At 50.9% G+C, this 19,163-nt stretch overlaps 1 protein-coding gene across 1 annotated transcript in view; it reads right to left on the bottom strand.

Annotated features, from left to right (window-relative positions):
- Positions 1–3,808: 3,808 nt before the first annotated feature.
- The window catches only part of DNAJA3 (DnaJ heat shock protein family (Hsp40) member A3), a 39,903-nt gene continuing 24,548 nt past the window's right edge, over positions 3,809–19,163 (bottom strand). Inside the window, exons 7-11 of the mRNA XM_007939584.2 lie at positions 18,473–18,537; positions 17,197–17,325; positions 16,274–16,389; positions 14,962–15,059; positions 3,809–3,912 (exon numbers count right to left, since the gene is read on the bottom strand). Of these exons, the coding sequence (XP_007937775.1) occupies positions 3,809–3,912; positions 14,962–15,059; positions 16,274–16,389; positions 17,197–17,325; positions 18,473–18,537 (512 nt within the window). The remainder of the gene's footprint in view (positions 3,913–14,961; positions 15,060–16,273; positions 16,390–17,196; positions 17,326–18,472; positions 18,538–19,163) is intronic.

Genomic DNA, 19,163 nt, shown 5'->3' with positions numbered 1-19,163 from the left:
GACATCTGAAATGTACCCATAGCGGGTGCTGGCTGTGCCCAGAAAGCAGTGGGGGCCAGGCCAGCCTTGTGGCAACTCCTCCAACAATCTAGCATACATATGTCTAGAGACCTGGTGAGCCCAGCATACATCCAGCCTTTGTGTTGGGGGCAAACTTTGGGGGGTGTCTCCCTCTCCTCACCTTCCTGTAGGGTGGGGCCCAGGTGTGGCACAGGATGTAGGTAACCTTCAAGATGGGTTGTTAGACTCAAAGGTCTGAGGCAGAGCTGGGACCCCACCTCACTGTGACAGGACCCTGCTGAGGAAAGGGGTGCTGCCTGCGGCCAGGGCTGGGGAGTTGACCTAACAGCAGCCCCTCTGGTTTGCAGTGTGGCACAGATGGTCAGATGTGCAAGGGGTTCAGCTTGTAACTCCTGGTCGCTTTGGAGATGAGGACTGGAGGCCCAGGGGCTCTCGCCAGTGGCCCGAGACTCCAAGAGGGTTCTATCTTGGGGTGTGCAGCTGCATGAACTCCCACACAGCTTAGTGACCATCCCCGTGGCAGTCTTCTTACCCCCACCAGGCCTACTCACAAGTGGGGTGAACACTCATGGGCCTCACATCTCCATGTACCCCCAAGTAAAGGGGAAGCAGCCCCACAAAATTCATTCCATTTACTGATGGATTGAGGGACTGTTAACACAGTATTTCTTCCGACACTTACCATGTGCTGGGCCCTAAATAAACATGAACCAAGAAGTTAAAGGCCCTGGCCTTGTGTGGTTGAGGAAAGAGCCAGAGAAATAACTGACACAACAGGGCTATAGAGAAAGGAACTGGGTGAGGAACCACCATGTGGGAGGCACTGATTCACCTCGGGGACAGGAAGAGCCTCTGAGGAAGCAACACCCTACACTGAGGCCTGAGGGACAGAGGGAAAAGCTCTGGCCAGGAAGAGACAGGGCCGCTAGGTCCTGTGATGCCAAACTCCCCCAGCCTGGGGGTGGGACACGCCCCACCTCTGCTGTAAGTCACTGGGACAGGGCCCTGGAGGTGCCACACGAGCGTGCTGCCACCAGGACCCGAGTCCGTGAGCCTTCTGTCCTTAGGCTCAAGTGCCGCTCCCGAGTGGTCTCATCTGCACCATGAGCACCCTCTCCCTGGTGCCTCAACAAAAGCTCAGCACCCCGCTTTCCTACCTTCAACCCCTAGAGGCTCATGGGACTAGAGGTAACTTCTGTAGTTTTCAGTATCTCGTTATACCCCACCTCCTATTCGCAGGTGGCCGAGACAACTGGTGCCGACTGCCCCCTGGCTGTGGAAGCAGCCCACCCAAGCCTCAAAGGGGCCCTTAAGAGTCACAGAAGCTGTGCTCTGCCTTCCAGCCACGTGCAGGAAGGGCGCTCCTGGGCACCAGTGCAATACCCACCTCTCTCCTCAAGTCTTTCTCTAGACACTTGCTTCCCGAAGGCAGGACGTGGACGAGGCGAGGCTGACATCTCTGGGAACAAAACGCAAGCTCTCCTGTGTGAGGGACACTGTCCAGCTCCCAGGGCGCTCAGCAGTGCCTGTGCTCAATGCAGCTCTGTCGAGTGACTGACATGTCCCGAGGGAGCAGGGTGACTGCTGAGCCTCTCGTCCATCGACTCCTCCCCATCTTCCCCATACAGCCCAACGCCTCCAAATCTGCTGGGCCCAGGCGCCTGGCAGGGTCTGAGCTGTGTGGCAGGGCCCACCCTAAGAGGCCCAGGCACTAGGGCTTCTGTGAGAAACAGTCTCTGCTGGAGGCCAGACTATTAAACTGAAAGAAGCCAATGCTTCAGTGTAACAAAATGCAAAGACTGCAAGTTACAGAGAGTCTAGTGAGGGAGGAGGCTGCACCTGTTGCCTCGCACAACACAGGCTCCAGAGAACACACTGCAAGTGGGCCTCACACTTCTCTGTCAGTAAGAGCAAGTGTGGTGGGGCATGGGCTCAGCCAGGTGTGGGCTTGGCAGGGCAGGGAGCCGAGTGATAAGTCAGGAGAGAAGAGATGCCCCAGTGGCCCAATCTCAGGTGAACATCCACCATCCCCCTGCGAAGCCACCTGTAGAAACTGCCTGAACCCGAGCAAGGAAGAAGTAACCACAGTTTAGGTTTTAGATATCTTTTTGTAGTAGATAATCTTATTTACATTGATACAGATTCATTTTACATTCTTAAATCAGACACTAGTAGATGCTTTATTTAAGTAAATTACAGAGGAAGAAGGAAACTAGTGAGAAAAGTTCTTCATTAACCTGTCTGACCAGAGCTCAAGGCGGCGAGACATGTGGAAGCCTCAACGGGGGCCAGTGTGCTCCACTTGTTTCGTGGTGGGCGCCTCGGGCGGCCTAGACCGTACTTCAATGTTTCTGAACGAACATGTTGAAAGGAAAAGACAGTGATTCTTTGCATTGAATAATTTAGACACTCCTGAAAGTAAGTGTCAACAGTGTAAGTGGTGAGAACAAGACCCTGGCTGGCAGAGGTGGCTCAGTTTAATGAGGCCACTGAACTTGCCCCCAGAACAGCACTGCAGGCGGCAGGCTGTGGCTGAGCAGAGGGGCAGGGCCTCCATGCACTCCTGTCCTAAAGCAACAGCAGCTGACTGTCGGGACAAGAGGACATTCTGGGGGGTGGGAGGAAGGATGAATGTGACAGAGACCACCGCCCACGTGAGAGTGAAGCTAGATCTGCAAACCCTCTACACCTTCCCGGCACCTCCTCCAGCCCCTGGAGCCCCTGCTTTCAAGTTGCTTGGTACCTTCAGGAATTGAAAACAAACCCCAAGAGGAGCACATGAAAGCCGTCAGAATGTGTGGGTGGGGCTGTGAGCTGAGGGTGTGCGGCAGGTCCCGGGGGGTGATCTGGGGGTGATCTGCCAGGGGTGACTCACTGAGGAGACACCCAGAGATTTACTGAGAGAAAAGTCAGTCAACTCACGCCTGCTGCAGCCAGGGGTCATCCTGAAGCTGTGAGCACAGCCTTAATCCTTTAGCTGCATCAGCCCGAGAGCCGAGGCGCCATCCACCACCAGCGTCCACCTGCCTTGCGCCATCTTGAGCCACCGCAACTCAGCCCCAAGCCGTGGACAGGAAATGTCTATCACCCTCACAGGTTCTATATCTTACTGCCCAGGGGCCATCCATGGAGCCCCTTTCAGGGAAAGGTGTTGCCGTGGTCTTGCTGTTGCTGAGGTGGTCCGGCCTCTACGGACAGGGGCTTGAGCTGAGTGCCAAGCCGCTGGCTGTCGGGACCGTGAGGAGCGGCTGCTGCTTCCCGACTAGTTCCCGGTGGACCGCTTTCCTGGGTAGAGAAGACAAACAGTTACGTGTCACCTGGCGTCACGACAGGAGCACAGCCCTGTGGGTGAGTCTTGGCTGATCCCTGTGAGCAGCTGTGCATGAGAGGCTCAAGAGCCCCGACCACCAGTACAGGCAGGAAGTGAAGATGAGCCGAGAAACCGCAGGGAGCAGGCACTGCCCTATGCAGTGGCCCCGAGGCTGACGTGGCTCGAGGGCCGATGGGAGACAGTGGGCCTCAGAGCCAGGGCACGGGGCTGTAGAGCTGTCTGCCAAGATGCAGTTGCTCTAGTGCCTGGAAAGTGCAGCTCCCCTGCCACAATCCTCCAAATGGAAAGGTGCCGACAGGCGAGAGGCCTGGTCCCGAGGCAGCGGCCTCATCACTCCTTAGCACTGCGTCAAGCTCCTAGAGGGCTGGCACTGTGAGAAGAGGGATCCGTTCACGGGGAAACAGGAAAAAACAAAACAAACAAAACCTCAAGTGTTCTCCTACCTCGGCTGAGCTATCAGGAGGTAAACATTTTCTTAAGTTTGGAAAGGAATCCCTCCTTGTCCTCCCCAGCCTCGCGCCTACTCTCTCCTCCTGCACTGCTATCCATGGCTCTGCCACCTGAGCACAAAGAGCAGAGAGAACCGGGGTCAGGGGCACGGGTGGCACAGCCAGGCCTGGCTGAGCCTCACCAAGGCCCAGCACCCAGGGAGCCACCAGGCACCACCTCAACACTCTCAGATGGCTGAGCAAATGCTCAGGGCATTTATTTAACCCACCTGCTTGTCCCCGTGGATCTCCACAGAGAAACAAGCACTAGACTGGCCGCAAGCGGCTGCCTCCAGTCTGAACAAGAATCACGACACAGCCAAGGGCCAGAGAAGTCTTACTGCCGCCCACCCAGCTTACACATGCTAGCTCAGTGAATCCTTAGGACAACCTTATTGGTGAGATTTACAGAGGTTAAGTGGTTTAGCGGAGGTCACAGAGCCAGTAAGGGGAGATGGAACACACATAAGGAGCCCTGATGGCAACGGGTAAGCACTGGGTCGCTAACTGAAAGGCTGGCAGTTCAAGTCCACTGGCAGTTCTGGGGCGACAAGACCAGGCAATCCGCTGCCGTAAGGATTACAGCCTAGGACACCCTATGGGGCATCTCTGCCCTGTCACTTGGGGTTGCCATGAGTTGGAATCTACTAACAGCAACTCTAAGAGCAGAAGGCTGGCAGTTCAAACCCACCAGCCACTCCTCTGAAGGAAGGTTGGGTAATCTACTTCCATGGTGATAGCGCCTTGGAAACCCAAGGAAGGGTCGCTATGGGTCAGGTCCAACTTGACGGCACATAACAATAACAACAACAACAAGACTATAGTTTATCTAGGACCTGTTTTTCTACTAAACTGAATCAAACGCATCCAAGAATTCCCCATATGTTTGTGTTAAAAGCTTTAAGTCACCCTCAAAACCCAATGAGTTTATGTAATTTCTTCTGTTTCATTCTGTTCTGGGAGCTTGCTGTGTCTGAACTTCTGTTTCTGTATCAAGTTGAAGGCTATGGCTGATGATTTTTAGAGAGCAGTCTAAAAAACTGCTTCTGGCTCCTGGCTTGTATCAGGGCTTTTAATAGTTACTACAAGAAACTTTGATACAAATCAGTCTACCTGAAATATACACTGGAATTTTTTTTTTTTTTAACATTAACAAAGCCTTAAAAAGGGGCATATTATTCTAAATTGTTTCTCTAAAAGATCCAACCAAGCACACAAAAGACATGGTTACAAAAACATAATAATCTCCAACCTCTACTCTGATTAGTTTAATAATAAATAAGCACTTAAATAAATTGAATAGTCCTAGTATTCCAAATAATTCTGATAAAATTTTTGTTTTGTAACAAGTCCATTTAAAAGCAGTTTATCTTTTTAAATAATTAAAGCTAAATGAAATATATGAAATATGTTCTGGTAATTTAGATGGACATGGAAAGTTGTGGAAGGTTTGAGGAAAATTAAACAGAATGAGGTTACATTTTTTAAGAGGGAAAACGAGAGTACTTTTGTCTTAAGAGAATGTCTGCTTATGCCAGAGTATAAAAAGTAATAAATAAAAGTTAACCTTGAGGGCATACAGTAAGTTGTACAGGGTTAGAGGAAAGCTGAATAGAAGGTAAACTTGTACCACGGAGAAAAGGGAGTCTAATTTTAATAGTGGGTGTTTCTACTTTGTGTCACTTAAAGGATTATGCTCAGAGAAAAATGCAACAAAGACTAGTCATTTAAAAAGTCTGTTAAAGGTCTGGAATTGAACCCACACCTGGGGCTTCCAGCCAAACAAAATACAGGCAGGAGTTGAACATTTACCTCAAGTAGATACACTCCTTGGAGAGAACAATCATGGGAGAAAGAAGGGCTGCTTATGCACAGGGAGACAGCTCAGGGGGCAGGAGTGCATGGAGGGATGGACACAGGGAAGAGGTAACTATGGGGAGGAAGTGGGAGGGGAGCTGTTGCATTGTGGTAAACTGTGGTCAATGACATGAGACAAAGTATATGGGAACTGCTGCATGGAAAGTGAATTTGCTCTGTAAATCTTCACCCAAATCACATACACACACACACACACACACAAAAAGTCTGTTAAAGACTTATGTTTTGTATGATTGAGATTCTTGTTTATTAAATCTCAAAATTTAGTGGGCTAATTCATGAGAATTTTTAAAAGCTTTAATGTCCAACAGCACCTAAAACAAAGAATTGGGTTTCTTGTTATAATAACAAAATTTTCCTTAATTATGAAATTGAAATGTTAACTTTATTCTTTGGCAATCTGCCTTGAAGACAAAGTTCAATAAAATCTGTAGATGGAAGATTAATAATAAAGTAGAGGATGTGAATGTTATGAACCAACTAGACCTCACAGACATACGCAGAGCACTCTACCCAGCAACAGCCAAACCACACAAGCCACGGAGCTTCCGAACAAGCTGAAGCTTTTACCTTTAAGGTCTTCAATTAAATAAACCAAACATTGTTCATATATAAATTCCTGATAATTTTAAAACTCTGTAGGAAAGCACAAAATACTTCTTTGTTTTACAAAGAAAAAAATGCTAAAAAGATTTAATATGTTATGAATTACATGAAGATGCATATTGTCAGATCAAAAAAAGTGCCAATTTTTTTAACCTAACAAAGCCAAAACATCTCTCAGGACAAGCCGGCCTTCTAGAGACTTAAAATTATTTAAATGCTCCAGCAGCCGGAAACCGACAAGCACAGAGGTAGACAACTAATCCCAAGATACTGGAACAGAACTCTATGCATGTTACTGAATTTCTTGGACTCTGTCTCCTGTTTGTAACTATTCTTATATTGCTTTTCTTGATATTTTTATAAATTATTTAACATTTGTAATCAAACCATTATTGCCCAATTATGCAGAAAATCATATATCTTACAGAAATCAAGTTTGTGAAGAAACTTAGTGTCACATCTTGTGTTAGTCTTTTGTAAATGTGAAGTTGTTCCTCCAAATATGGCCTTGCTTCGGATGGAGTCTGGCAAGACCCCCAATACTACGGTCCTGGGATACATTCTGGGCCAGAATAAAGCTCACTCCCAGGGGCTGGCTCTCAGCCCAATAGTAAACAAGATGTACACGCAGACCACTCAACCCAGGGTGACGCAACCACATACTCTATGGAAATGCATCCCTTGGAGCAATCGACCACAGGGCACCAGAGGGGCAACATTCACACGGAGGAAATGCAGGACACACAGGAGGGCATAACTATGAGGGGCACAGGGGGCGGGTTACTGAGCAGGGAGGGGAGGATACTGGGTTATGGTTAGACACGGTAAAAGCCTGCCACTGAGGTGGACCCGACTCGTAACGACCCCTCCTTGGGTTTCCGAGGCAGTATCACTACGGAAGTAGATTGCCCATTCTTTCTTCCAAGGATTGGCTGGTGGGTTCAAACCACCAGCCTTCTGGTTAGCAGTCAAATGTCCTAGGCACTATGCCACCAGAGCTCCCATGGACACGGTAAATGGGAGTGAAACTAAACATACACATAATGTTGAATGTAAAACAAACTCTTAAAATAAAAACTTAAATATGTATCTATATATGGCTTTACCCTCCGTGTGCCCCAACCAGAAGATTACAGAAGTGGAGTGTCTGAGCTATGGCGTGGAGAAGCAGGGTGTCTGTTTATGATGCAATAAATACAGAAGGAAAGCACCCATCAAGTCCACGCAGAAGAAAACACCCTTATAACTGTGACCAAAAGGGGGGATGTGTGAAAGTACTTTAATAGCGAGGAGCCTGGCATAGCTAAACGACTGATGCAGGTCTGACTCAAACTCCCTTCTTGTCCTATATCCCTGCTTCTGCTTTCAGAATATGTGCACCATCACCCCCCGTGAATGAACAACTGTGTAGTCACACTTACTTAAAACTATGATAGAAATGTTCTGTTCTCAGAAAGAATGCCTGTAGATAAAGTTATAGTTTACAGTAAAGCAAATAATAAAAATGTTCCAGAAAGAGAATGATGAAAATGTTCCCCAAAAAGAAATTTATGTAAAATTGTTCTCAGGAAACTGTTTACACAGCTTGCCCCCAGAAAATCTATGATTAACTGACATTGTGAAAAGTTTACTGGTGACTCATGTTAACCCACAACCCTCCTACATAAAGCTCTCTCTCCTCTTGGATTTCCGAGCACTTGGTATTTTACCAAGTGCAACCCAGCTTCAGCTGTAACAAATCCTCAATAAAACGCTATCACTGCGCTCTGCAGAGAGTGCTCGTTATTTTTAACACTTTGACACTCCTGACGAAGGAAGTAGCTCTACTGAGCCTGCCTGGAATAACTCTGTAGCGCTAATGCATTATTTTAATATCTGCTAACCACTAAGCGAGGAGGGGAGGTGTACTGGTGACACAGCGGTTAAGGCATTCAGCTGCTCACCAAAAGGTTGGCGGTTTGAACCCACCAGACACTCTGTGGGAGATAGATGAGTCAGCCTATTAAAGATTTACAGTCTTGGGAACCGTGTGGGGAAGTTCTACTCTGTCCTACAGGGTGGCTGTGTGTCAGAATCAACCCAATGACACATAACAGCAAAAAGTGAGACACAGATGCCAAGAACAGGGCACGCCATAGAAAAAAATGGCCACGGCCCCAAGATCTCAGTCTAAGTAAGATGCTTTTGTCAAGAGAGAGGCCCCAACTTAGGGGCAATAGGCCCCCCTAGAGGGGTCGGGGAGGGGCTGTCCTGGGGCAGCAGGGCTGCGTGTGCCCCCAGTGCAGGGGCCACGCTAACGCCCCTAGACCTGGCCTGCTCACACAGCTCAGTGTGTCCATAGAGAAATCATGGAGACGGCCAGTGAGGAAGTGCTAAAATGAGCTCTGAGCATCATGCCGCTGGGGTGGCTCCGCATGTGGGACTCTGCAGATGAGAGCCAGGCCACACCTGCAGAGAAGTGGCACGCTCTCCCGCAGCCTGGGAAGCACCTCCTACCCAAGGCCAGAGGCCGCTCCTTTACGGCCCTGTTTCTTACCTACAGGCCCCAACAAGCAAAACAAAGGGACTTCCTAACACAAAGGACTCCACAAACCAGAACTTTCCAGCCACTCCTGGGCCTCCTAGGACAATGGCAAGAAAGAACACAGAATCTGGTTATGTCCTCCATGGGGGAGGGCTAGTGTTGGCACACACATGTGCACATGTATGTGCACATGTGTACATATGCCTGTCACACTAGGTAAGAGTTACCACCAATGGAGTTTTAATATATGCCAAGCACCGTCCCTAATGCTTCACTTGTATGATCTCATGTAATCATATAAAACCCCTACAAGTAGGGTCCACTATTATCCCCAATTTACAGACGACAATGAGGCTGAGAGAGGTTAAACAATCACCTGCGGCTTCACAGGTAGTTATGGCAGAGCTGGGATTTGAGCCCTCTGACTTCAGAACCCAAGGTCTTAATGACCTGTCCAAATGAGCTGCCTCAGGCCGAGCACAAAGCACAGCTCAGTGACTACAGTCACCCTCCTCCCCAGTCCCGAGGCTGCAGCTGCCACCAGGAGGGGACAAAGGGCTCTGCCCACAGCCACAGCCACAGCCACAGCCAGCTTTGAGCCACAGTGGTCAAAGTCTGACAATACTAGAACAAGCACCTAGTTAACGAGTTAGTAACATGAGTAACTCACATTTTTCCAGTCATCACGTGACTCAAACACAACAAAATATGAAAACAAAATGTAAGCAGGAAGTGTCTCCTGGAAATTCTTCTCATGGCCTATCACCAGGACCAGTGGTCTGAGCTCTCTTTAAATTTAGCTAAAAGGGGAGAAGAAATCTAGGAGCCTGGTAGTGCTGTGGTTAAGTGATCAGCTGCTAACCAAAAGGTTGGCAGTTCAAACCCACCAGCTGCTCCATAGGAGAAGATGTGGCAGTCTGCTTCCATAAACTTTATGGCCTTGGAAACCCTATGGAAGGCTTGGCTTGGTTTTTTTTTTTTTTAAAAAAAAGGAGGAAAACCTCCTTTAGGAATTAGGCTTATTGCCAGAGACAACAAAAGACATGAGGAACTGCTCTTAAAACAATGACCCAACTATCAGCAATGCATGTGAGCTTCTGCACCCAGATCATGAAGTCTGTACATGTTGCCTTCTCCCCCTTCACTTCTGATCTCCCTGAGGCCCAGCCTGAGGTGGGAGGAAGGCTGTGTCATCAGGGACAGCCTGCGGCACACAGGTGCCTTCTGGTCACTGCAGAACGTGCGTCGAGAGCTTTCCTTCCAACGAGTCTTTAAATAAAGCTGGTGTGCACAGTTTGCCTTTTACAACAAGCAGGGAGGCCAGGACAGAAGCCCACTCCAGCAGAAAGGACGCACAGGGCGTTTCTAGTCAGCTCCTACAAAGGGTATCTATCCACAGTGCTCAGCCAATACAGAAGCCCCAGGATGGCTCCTACCAGACCACCAGAGCCTGCCAATGGGTTAGGGAACTAAATTCAAATAAACGCAATCGACAGTTACCAAGACCCAACCAGTACCCAGGCATGGTGCCAGGCACTGGGCAGACAAAGGTGGCCGTTCTAGGTTATTAGAGGCTGGGATTCCACGCTGGCACTGTCTGAGGGCTGTTTATGCCGAAGTAAGAATAACCAGACAGCGCTGCTTCCCGAGTCTGTATCACCTTTGGGGCCAAGATGCGCTGTGATAGTTACAAATCCTGTTGTTACAAGAAGGGCTGTGCCCTTGTCTGTGGAATTGTTTTCAGGGCTTATTCTGTCTCCTCTACTGTGGTGGCAGCCTGATGGGGGCACGGTCTCTGGGTCTTTGTGCATCCCCTCTAACACCCGGGACTGAATGACACGATGCCAACAGGCCTACAGGATCCACCCCTCAGAGAAGTGCAGGTCTACACTCGCAGCCTCTGCTCTCAGAGGTGACTAGACTACACAGGTTGATCCAGCAGGGTCCTGGGCTGCCTCCCACTCTACTTCAGTGTCTTCTCATCTTCCTCCCACCTGCACCCAAGGCTACCAGCCACATCAGAGAAAATAAGTAGTGAATGTGAACCCCAAAACAAACCATGTTACGTCGAGCTCTGGCACGTATGTCTAAACTTACAGCCAAACAGCTACAGATACGTGTTGTCATGAGAATCAGGGACGCTACTGGAGCAAACACCATGAGCCACACTGTGTACCCAACTCAAAGGATGAAGAGATCCCCTGACGTCTTCCTCAAACCAAACGGTCTACCTTCACTGGTGAAGGCTGTCTGCAGGGAGCGCTGTGCTCTTTCAATCTTTTTGATCTCTATATGGGATCAAATTGACAACAGCCACTCGAAAGGTTGGACAGGAACCTCAGGGGAAAGAGAGTTGATGTTAACGGAGGAGGAACAACTCAGAAAAGGAGGGTGAGAAGGGCTGCACAACTCAGAATGGAAGCAGGTCACTGAATCGGACCCAGAGAAACTGGTGAACTGGAGCATGTTATCCTGTGTACATTCTCAGCAACAACCAAATCAACTATGAACAATAAGAAAGGTGAGCGGTGACCGCGGCCCCACCACACAGCGCTGGGCAGGGTTTCATTAAAGTCTTGCTCTCTGAAGTAAAAAAAAAAAAAAAAAAAAAAAAAAACCAAGAAAGGTCAGATGACCTCAAGGTGGCCCCCAGCATTGTCTTCTTGCAGAGACACCCCCATTGACCCTGGGAGGGCTGAGACCCCAAGCACACCATGGTTTTTCTAGAGTACCTCTCTCTAGACTGAGAAAGAGCCTAAGGTCAGCTACTAAGGTTTGCAGCAGCTGCATCCAGGAACAGACGAAGAAATAGTCCATCGAAACCTGTACTTCACTTGCTTGAGTATAATCATCCATAAACCTACTTCTCACTCACCATTATCTGACATTTCGTACTTACAACAACTATGACAAAAGTCTCAGGTAGCTCCTCCTATGCTCCAGGCTCCATACGGGGCCGCGCCCTTCACCAACCACCCTACATGATATACCAGAGGCCCCGGCGTCAACCAGGCCACACGAGGAACAGTGGCCATGGCATGCCTTCTCCTATCAGTTCATGATGTCTCAATTTGGCCACGGAGAGCAAAGGGCAACAACGGATGACATGAAGTCACAGGTGGGCAGGGGGAAGCTGGGTGAGGGCCCAAAGGTGCCGGGGAGGTTGGTGAGGGAAGGCAGGGGGAAGGAAGGGGGCCATGCGGTGCTGTGAGAGGGGGCTGGCAGAAGGCAAGCAGGGTCCTGGCCCAGGGCTGGTGGAGGGAGGCAGGCAACGCCTGACCACCACCACTACCACCCCCAACCTCCACAGACTCTGTGGTGGTGGGGAAGGCGTGGTGGGGGAGAGGGGCCTGCTGCACCACATACCTGCTGAAACACGCCAGGGTTGCCAGGGGCGCCTGACGGGTGGTGAGCACTGGGGAGTGGGGGAAACGGATGCCAGCAGGAGAGATGGGACATGCCTCCTGACTCACATGACATGACTTCACGTAACAGCCTGGTCTTTGGAAGCTAAGCAGATTGGTTAAGTGATGAGTGGGTGGATTACGAATGCCCTCCATGTACCACTTTCCCAAAACGGAAACAAGTATGCGGGTATCTGGGAATCGATTTGTACCTGCCAATGGCGCTCGTCAGTCAGGTGCTCTTAGAAGGTGGTAGGAAATGACACACACACACTTTCACCCCAGAACCACTGATAAACGAACGCAGACTGTTTCTAGGGTAGCTCTGATCTCGTGGAAAGCTTGTACTTAAGTCTAGTGGCTACTGAAGCAAACAAAGCCCACTGTTAAGGACAATGGAATTTGGCCACACGTGGATCGCAAAAGTCACTTTCTTCAAGGTGTAAGGAGGCTTAACCACATCTAGGCAGTGGACTGGCAGACAACACGACTCCTGAAGCCAATTCTAACATTCTTAAGTGTGTTTTAAAAATTCTGACTGGGCTAGGCAACAGGGAATATACCCATAACCATATATATGTTTGACAGACGATATTACTACACACGTCTTTGTGCTGTAAGAACGTCGGTATAAATAGAACTAATGGGGGCAAAGTTATAGACACTTCTTAGCCACAGCCAACCACCCTGATGGAGCAAGTTGTTGGACCTGTGGGCTCGGGACCATAGTCGAGGGGGACATCAACCTCAACTGGCCTTACCATACTACACAAAAACACTGTTCTGGTAGCGTAGTGCCTAAAGCACTTGACTGCTAACCAGAAGGCTGGCTGTTCAAATCCACCAGCCACTCCTCGGAAGGAAGGCTGAGCAATCTACTTCCATAGTGATACTGCCTCAGAAACCCAAGGAGGGGTCGCTATGAGTCGGGGCCGACTCGATAGCATGTAACAACAACACATCCTACTCTGGTGAGCAGGGACTAGGGTCTTAAAAATTCGCAAGTGGTTTGCTGGACTGATAGACCCTGGTGGAACCCCTGAGACTATGGCCCCTACCTGCCTTTCAGGTCTGGAATGGAGCCCACTCCTATGGCTTCCAGCCAAACAAGACAGATATATGAGCTGAACATTTACCTGAGGTAGATACACTCCTTGGAGAGAACAATCATGGGACCTTGGAGAGAACAATCATGGGAGAACAGAAGGGCTGCTTATGCACAGGGAGACAGCTCAGGGGGCAGGAGTGCATGGAGGGAAGGACACAGGGAAGAGGTAACTATGGGAAGAAGTGGGAGAAGAGCTGTTGCATTGTGGGAAATTGCAGTCAATGTCATGAGACAAAGTGTATGTGAGCTGCTGTATGGAATGTGTATTTGCTCTGTAAACTTTCACCCAAATCATAAAAATTTAAAAACCTCGCAGGTGGCCACCTAGACACAACAGTGGGTCTCTCCTCATCCAGAGGGAAGAAGAATGAAGAAAACCAAAGATACATGGAAACAGTCCAAGGGACTAGTGGATTATGTGAACCTCAGCCCACGTGACCTTGAGACCATCAAACACTCAAAAAGGGATCAGAGTAGAAGATCTTGGATAGAGTAAGCTGTCTGCAGAAGTGATCCTACATGTTATAGGAATATAGGAGTGTTTGAGCTTCGGGGGGGGGGGAAAAAAACAGAAAAGCCAGAAGTCTGGGTGTTATTCATAACTATTATCAGTTCATTTCTTAGTTCAAGAAACAGCAAGAAAAAAAGAGCAAACCGTACCCAACTACTCAGGCGTGTAACCACCTGGTGCCGTGTGCCTGGACTCAGCGGGTGCTCAATGGAAGTCCATGCAGAGGCTGCTGCTGCAGGGACCCTCCCCAACACCAGGGGGGTTTCATGGCCATGCCCTCCCTTCACTGGGAAGCTTGTCCTGCTCAGAACCCCTGCTCCAAAGGACCCACACTAACATAACACCATCTGTCCCTCAGCCTTGGAGAGCAGCACCCCAGGCCCAGGAAAATGAAGGCTGAAGCCAACTGCACCACCAGCAGGTCTGTGCTGAATGAATGGGGTCCCGATAAGACAGCACCTTCTCGCCAGGGCCCCACCCACCCCACCACAGGAGGGGCTGCACCTGTGTCTCCATTATCACAGCTTCTGCCAACAGATGCTTTCCTACCAAGTCACTAATATTTAGCGGACACGCCACTGACAGATTGTGACCCTGGAGATCAGGGTAAATGGTGCTTCAACTCCCTGCCAGATGCACGCAAAGTTTCATGGGCTCCAGACACACAGAGCTGGCATCACATGATGATGGCAGGTGTTCCTAAGACACCCCGCGGTGCTGGTTAAACGTTCTGGGTTGGAACAGAGATCCTTCCAGCCCATCTCTGCCGCCAGCTTTGATAAGGAACTCCCTGGGGGGGGTGTGCCCAAGTGGTAGAACCAAGGATAGAACTCAGAACAATAGCCCTCTGTCACCTTGCCGGAGAGGTTCCATGTGCACACAGGAGGAAAGGGACAGAGTCTTCCTCTGTGAGCCAGGCAGCCCTTCAGCTGTCATGGCCCACAGGGACTCTCTTTCATAGCGCTTAGCACAGGCTTCATGAGGCCCATCAAGGGGAAAGCCCCCAACAGGCTTCTGTGAACCCTTCCACCCTCCGAGGATCTCAGACGGATGCTGTGTGCTGCTGTCGTCCTTCAAAGCGTAGTCTTACCAGTGCTCGTGTTGGAAACGCCATTGACCGTCCCTTCCACGTCCACCTCGTCCTCCGCGTAGCTCAGCATCAGGCTCTGCTGCCGGCTCGTCAGCCTCCTGTGGACGGAGAGGAGTCAGCACCAGTGAGCTCGCTCGAAGGCCCAGCACAGTCAGCACCGGAGGGCTCTAGAGACACAGGGCTGTGGCTGGGCGGCCTGTGGGGGACGAAGGCCATGCAGAGCCCCGCCCCAGTCTCTGAGCCGAGGAGCAGGGAAGGGCACCCAGAGCCGAGGGTGAGAACAGAAAATTCCCTCGAGTACCCCAGACTGCTTTCCAGGGACACTGTGGCCTTCTCCATATAGGTGTGTGACTGAAAATAAAGTTATCTTTATGTGAGTGAGTATGTGTTATGTGTGTGTGCATGTGTGTGTTAAGCAAGTAAGAGATTATCCGACCCGTGTGACTAGACGGGCAAGGCTGGAAGCCTGGCCCCCCCAAGCCGAGCCGGGCAGGCCTGGGCCCTGATGCTCTGGCTCATGCGTGTGCTTGAGACATGGCCGCCTCATGCCACGATGCGCTTAGACCTCTGCCTTCCCAGCAGATCAGGCTCCTGGGCAGCAAAACCACCAGCAGCAGTTAAGAGCAACCTCAGTACTATTACGGCCGAGGGGACGGCTATCATGATGTGAGACAAAATGTGTGGGAGTTACTGAGCTGATTTGCTCCCTAAACTTTCACGCAAATCACAATGCAAAGTTAAAATAAAAGTAATGATAGCGACTACAGCAGCTGCAGCCACGTGTTCTCTCTGCATCACTCACTCACGCCCAGACGCCTGGAGGCAGCCCTACGTGGTGTAAACAGCTAATGTGCCAGGTGCTGACCAAAGGCTGGAGATGCAAGTCCACCCAGAGGCGCCAAGGAGGCAAGGCCTGGCAGTTTACTTCCAAAAATCACCCACTGAAACCCCCTAGGAGCACACTGCGACCAGGATGCATGTGGGGCACCATGAGCTGGGGTCGATTGGAGGACAACCATCAGCGCTCCACGTGGCGACTTTTCAACAAGGCCCACTTCACAAGGGAGCGCATCCTGTAAGATAGAAATGTGAATTCCTAAATTATGTATTCAGCATCTCCTAAATTTAGCAGATGCTAGATACGTAATTTAGGCTTCAGATTCTTATCTTACAGGAGTAACATATGGATGTTCAGCAGAAAACACTTGATAGAATCGAGCGGGACCTAAGCCACAGGACTCACAGTGGCAGAGCCCAGGAGACCTCCCCAGCTCCTGTCACCACACGGTGGTGCGCAGAGCTGGGCACTCACTTTGGAATTCGGATCTTGATGTGGATGTAGTGGTCGCCGTAGCCGTAGCTGTTAATCCGGGGGATGCCCTTCCCACTCATCCGAATCTTCTGGTCCGTCTGCGTTCCAGGAGGGATCTGCAAAGGAAGGACACCCTCGGTTCTCCTTGATCTCCCACTGCCAAGTGAAACATGTGCAAACAAAGACAACCTTAGTCACCCCCCAGGAAGGAGGCCTAGTTTTCCACACCAAGCCTGAGGACTGCCACGTGGAACTGGCTAAGCCAGGGTCCCCCCACAAAGCAGAGCCTGCGGCCGGGACTTAGGGGCAGGCAGTTTTGGGAGGTGAGCCCAGGAGGTGAATGTGAAGAAACAGAGAGTGAGGACAAAATGGGGAAGCCAATGAGGGGTGAGCCGCTGGCACAGAGTGTGGTTCCCCGATGTGGCCACCAGACGAGGCTGGTGCTCTTCCTCAGGCTCCTGGCTCCCTGGCTCAAGGCAGCCTCGGCACTCACTCCCGAGAGGCTGCAGACAGCCCGGAGAAGCACGGCTGTGAGACGGAATAGCCCGAGGGGTGGGGAGCACCAGCAACAGGCAGTCTGAGGTTGGGGAAATGCTAGTGCAGTTGTGACTGCAATTAGAGGGCGAGGGGGTGTGTGTGAAGCGGAGCATGAACGCAGCAGAGATCACAGCCAGGAAACTCTTCTCTGCTTGGTCCACCAGCCACCACCTGAGACCCACCAAGGAAGCAGAAGAAGCGTGTGCAACCAGGTTTATGATTCACACCCAAGGATTACCCTCGAATCCCCGCTGCCCTCCCCAAAACCGAGGCTTCTCTCTAAACCCCAACACATGGTGGGTCACAGTCCAGGCCACCCAGCCGCTGTGCTGTTTCCGTCAGTGCAGACGGGGCAGACGCGTCTGCCTGTCGAGCCACACACTCACCGTCACATTGATGGTCTCATACAGGCCCTGGGCTTTGGCTGTCCCACCCAGAATGGCCTGAGCTACAGAGATGAAGAGGTCGGAGTGGATGTCCGCGCCGTCTCTCCTGAACACGGGGCTTTTCTGCACCTAAAGCCAGGCAGCAGACATGGCAGTCATCAAGCAGAGAAACTCTGCTGAGGTGGGCCTGCTACTGACCGTCAGCCCCGTGTCCCAGTGCCCACACGTGACCCGACCTGCTCTGTGCTTGCTTCCCTGCCTTTATCTCTGGTTTCTCTGTCCAATTACTCTGTGTGTTACTCTAGTCTTCATTTTAAACCAGGGAAAGTTTCACATGTGTAAACATGCAAAATACATCACATACACTGTGTATCCACAATCCAGCTTAAGTGAAACAATAGAGTGTCAAACCCCTGAAGTCCCCATGTCAACACCACCGAGGTCACCACTGTCCTGAGCTTTGCACCTGTCGTTGTATGAGCATCTGCTTACTTTTACTACATACATGCGTATCCCCAGAGAACACGTGACACCACCTTGTACATTTTAAAACTTCACATAAACCGTCTCCTCTACCCACGTCCTCTCACAGCCTCCTTCTCTTGCCTGTTACCATGATTGGAGGTCTCTTGCTCACACTGTGGGTCTGGTCCCCCCAACTGCTCTGGACTGTCCTGCTCGGCCACAGCACCCCACGCTCGGCCGCTCGGCCACGGCACCCCACGCTCGGCCGCTCGGCCACGGCACCCCACGCTCGGCCGCTCGGCCACGGGACCCCACGCTCGGCCGCTCGGCCACGGCACCACATGCTCAGCCGCTTGGCTACAGCACCACACAGTTGGGGCTGCAGCGCACACCCCTGCGCTGCCCCAGTGTCCTTGTGTGGGTTTCTCTCCAGTTTTGCATCTAGTTTAACTGCTGATAGGAGGCACTGTTTTCTTCAATATTACCATTATCTCAAGAAACCACGCCCCTTATATAGAGTGTAAAACTGAAACCCCTAGCGTTTCCTGACATGTAAATAAAACCACAAGGAATCGTGCTCTATGCCTGTACGTGTTCCATGCTTTTCACTCGTGCGCATCTTGAGGGGCTTTTTTTCTCTCCACACCCCGTGTAAAATCCCGAAGGCAGTGCCCATGTGCCAGCTACATGAAGGTCAACCCAAGGGGCAAGCCAGGCTCCTGCAGAGCTGCCCTCTAATGCCAAGGAAAGCCTGGCCGTGCCCTCTTCAGGAGAGCCGGGCACAAGAGCAGCGATGCAGCACGGGACCTACCTTGAAGGTGATGAAGATCTCCCTCTTTCCTACGGGCATCCTCACGGTCTGACCATCCTCCACCCCTGCAAAGAAGCACAAGCCTTCAATGGAAAACAGCTCTTCCTGGGTTTCCCAAGGCATTTCCTAGCCCAGATCCGTGGACAGCCCAGGCCCCCCTGCTCACTGCTGCTTCCTGGTCATGAGGACAAGGCAGCAGCAAGCACAGCTTTCCAGAGGTGGCCCCCACTGCCGCTGGTAAGTGAACAAGAGCACCCGCACTCACTGCCTCCACGTTGAGCGGCTGCCTGCCCTGTGCCAGGGAGTTCAGTCTAGCAGGGAAGACAGGTGCCAAGCCAAGCGACAGTGGTGATAAATGTGTAACAACAAAGATGCTTCTCATAGGAAGGCCTATCTGAGCACAGGCGAGGGCTTGGGAGGCTCCATGAGGGAGTAGTCCTGGAGTTGGGATCTCTAAGGTAAACAGAGCTGACCTGCTGAAACATAGCAGCAGGTAGTTTCAGATACAGGAACAGCATGTGCAAAGGCACTCTGGCCTGCCCCCAGATCTGAAAGAAGCCAGCAAGGCTGCTGGGCAGGCAGCAAGAGGGAAATGATGAGTGGGCTGTGGAGGTGGGAGGCTACGCACGTAAGGAGAGCTGTGGAGGTGAGGGGGGCTATGGAGGTGGGGAGGCTGCAGAGGTGAGGAAGG

This window comes from Orycteropus afer, unplaced genomic scaffold, assembly GCF_000298275.1.
Source record: "Orycteropus afer afer isolate SDZICR_OR568_19922 unplaced genomic scaffold, OryAfe1.0 scaffold00061, whole genome shotgun sequence".
Lineage (NCBI taxonomy): Eukaryota > Metazoa > Chordata > Mammalia > Tubulidentata > Orycteropodidae > Orycteropus > Orycteropus afer.
The sequence above is the reverse complement of the archived record's forward strand: the minus strand, read 5'-3'. Positions and strand labels throughout refer to the sequence as shown.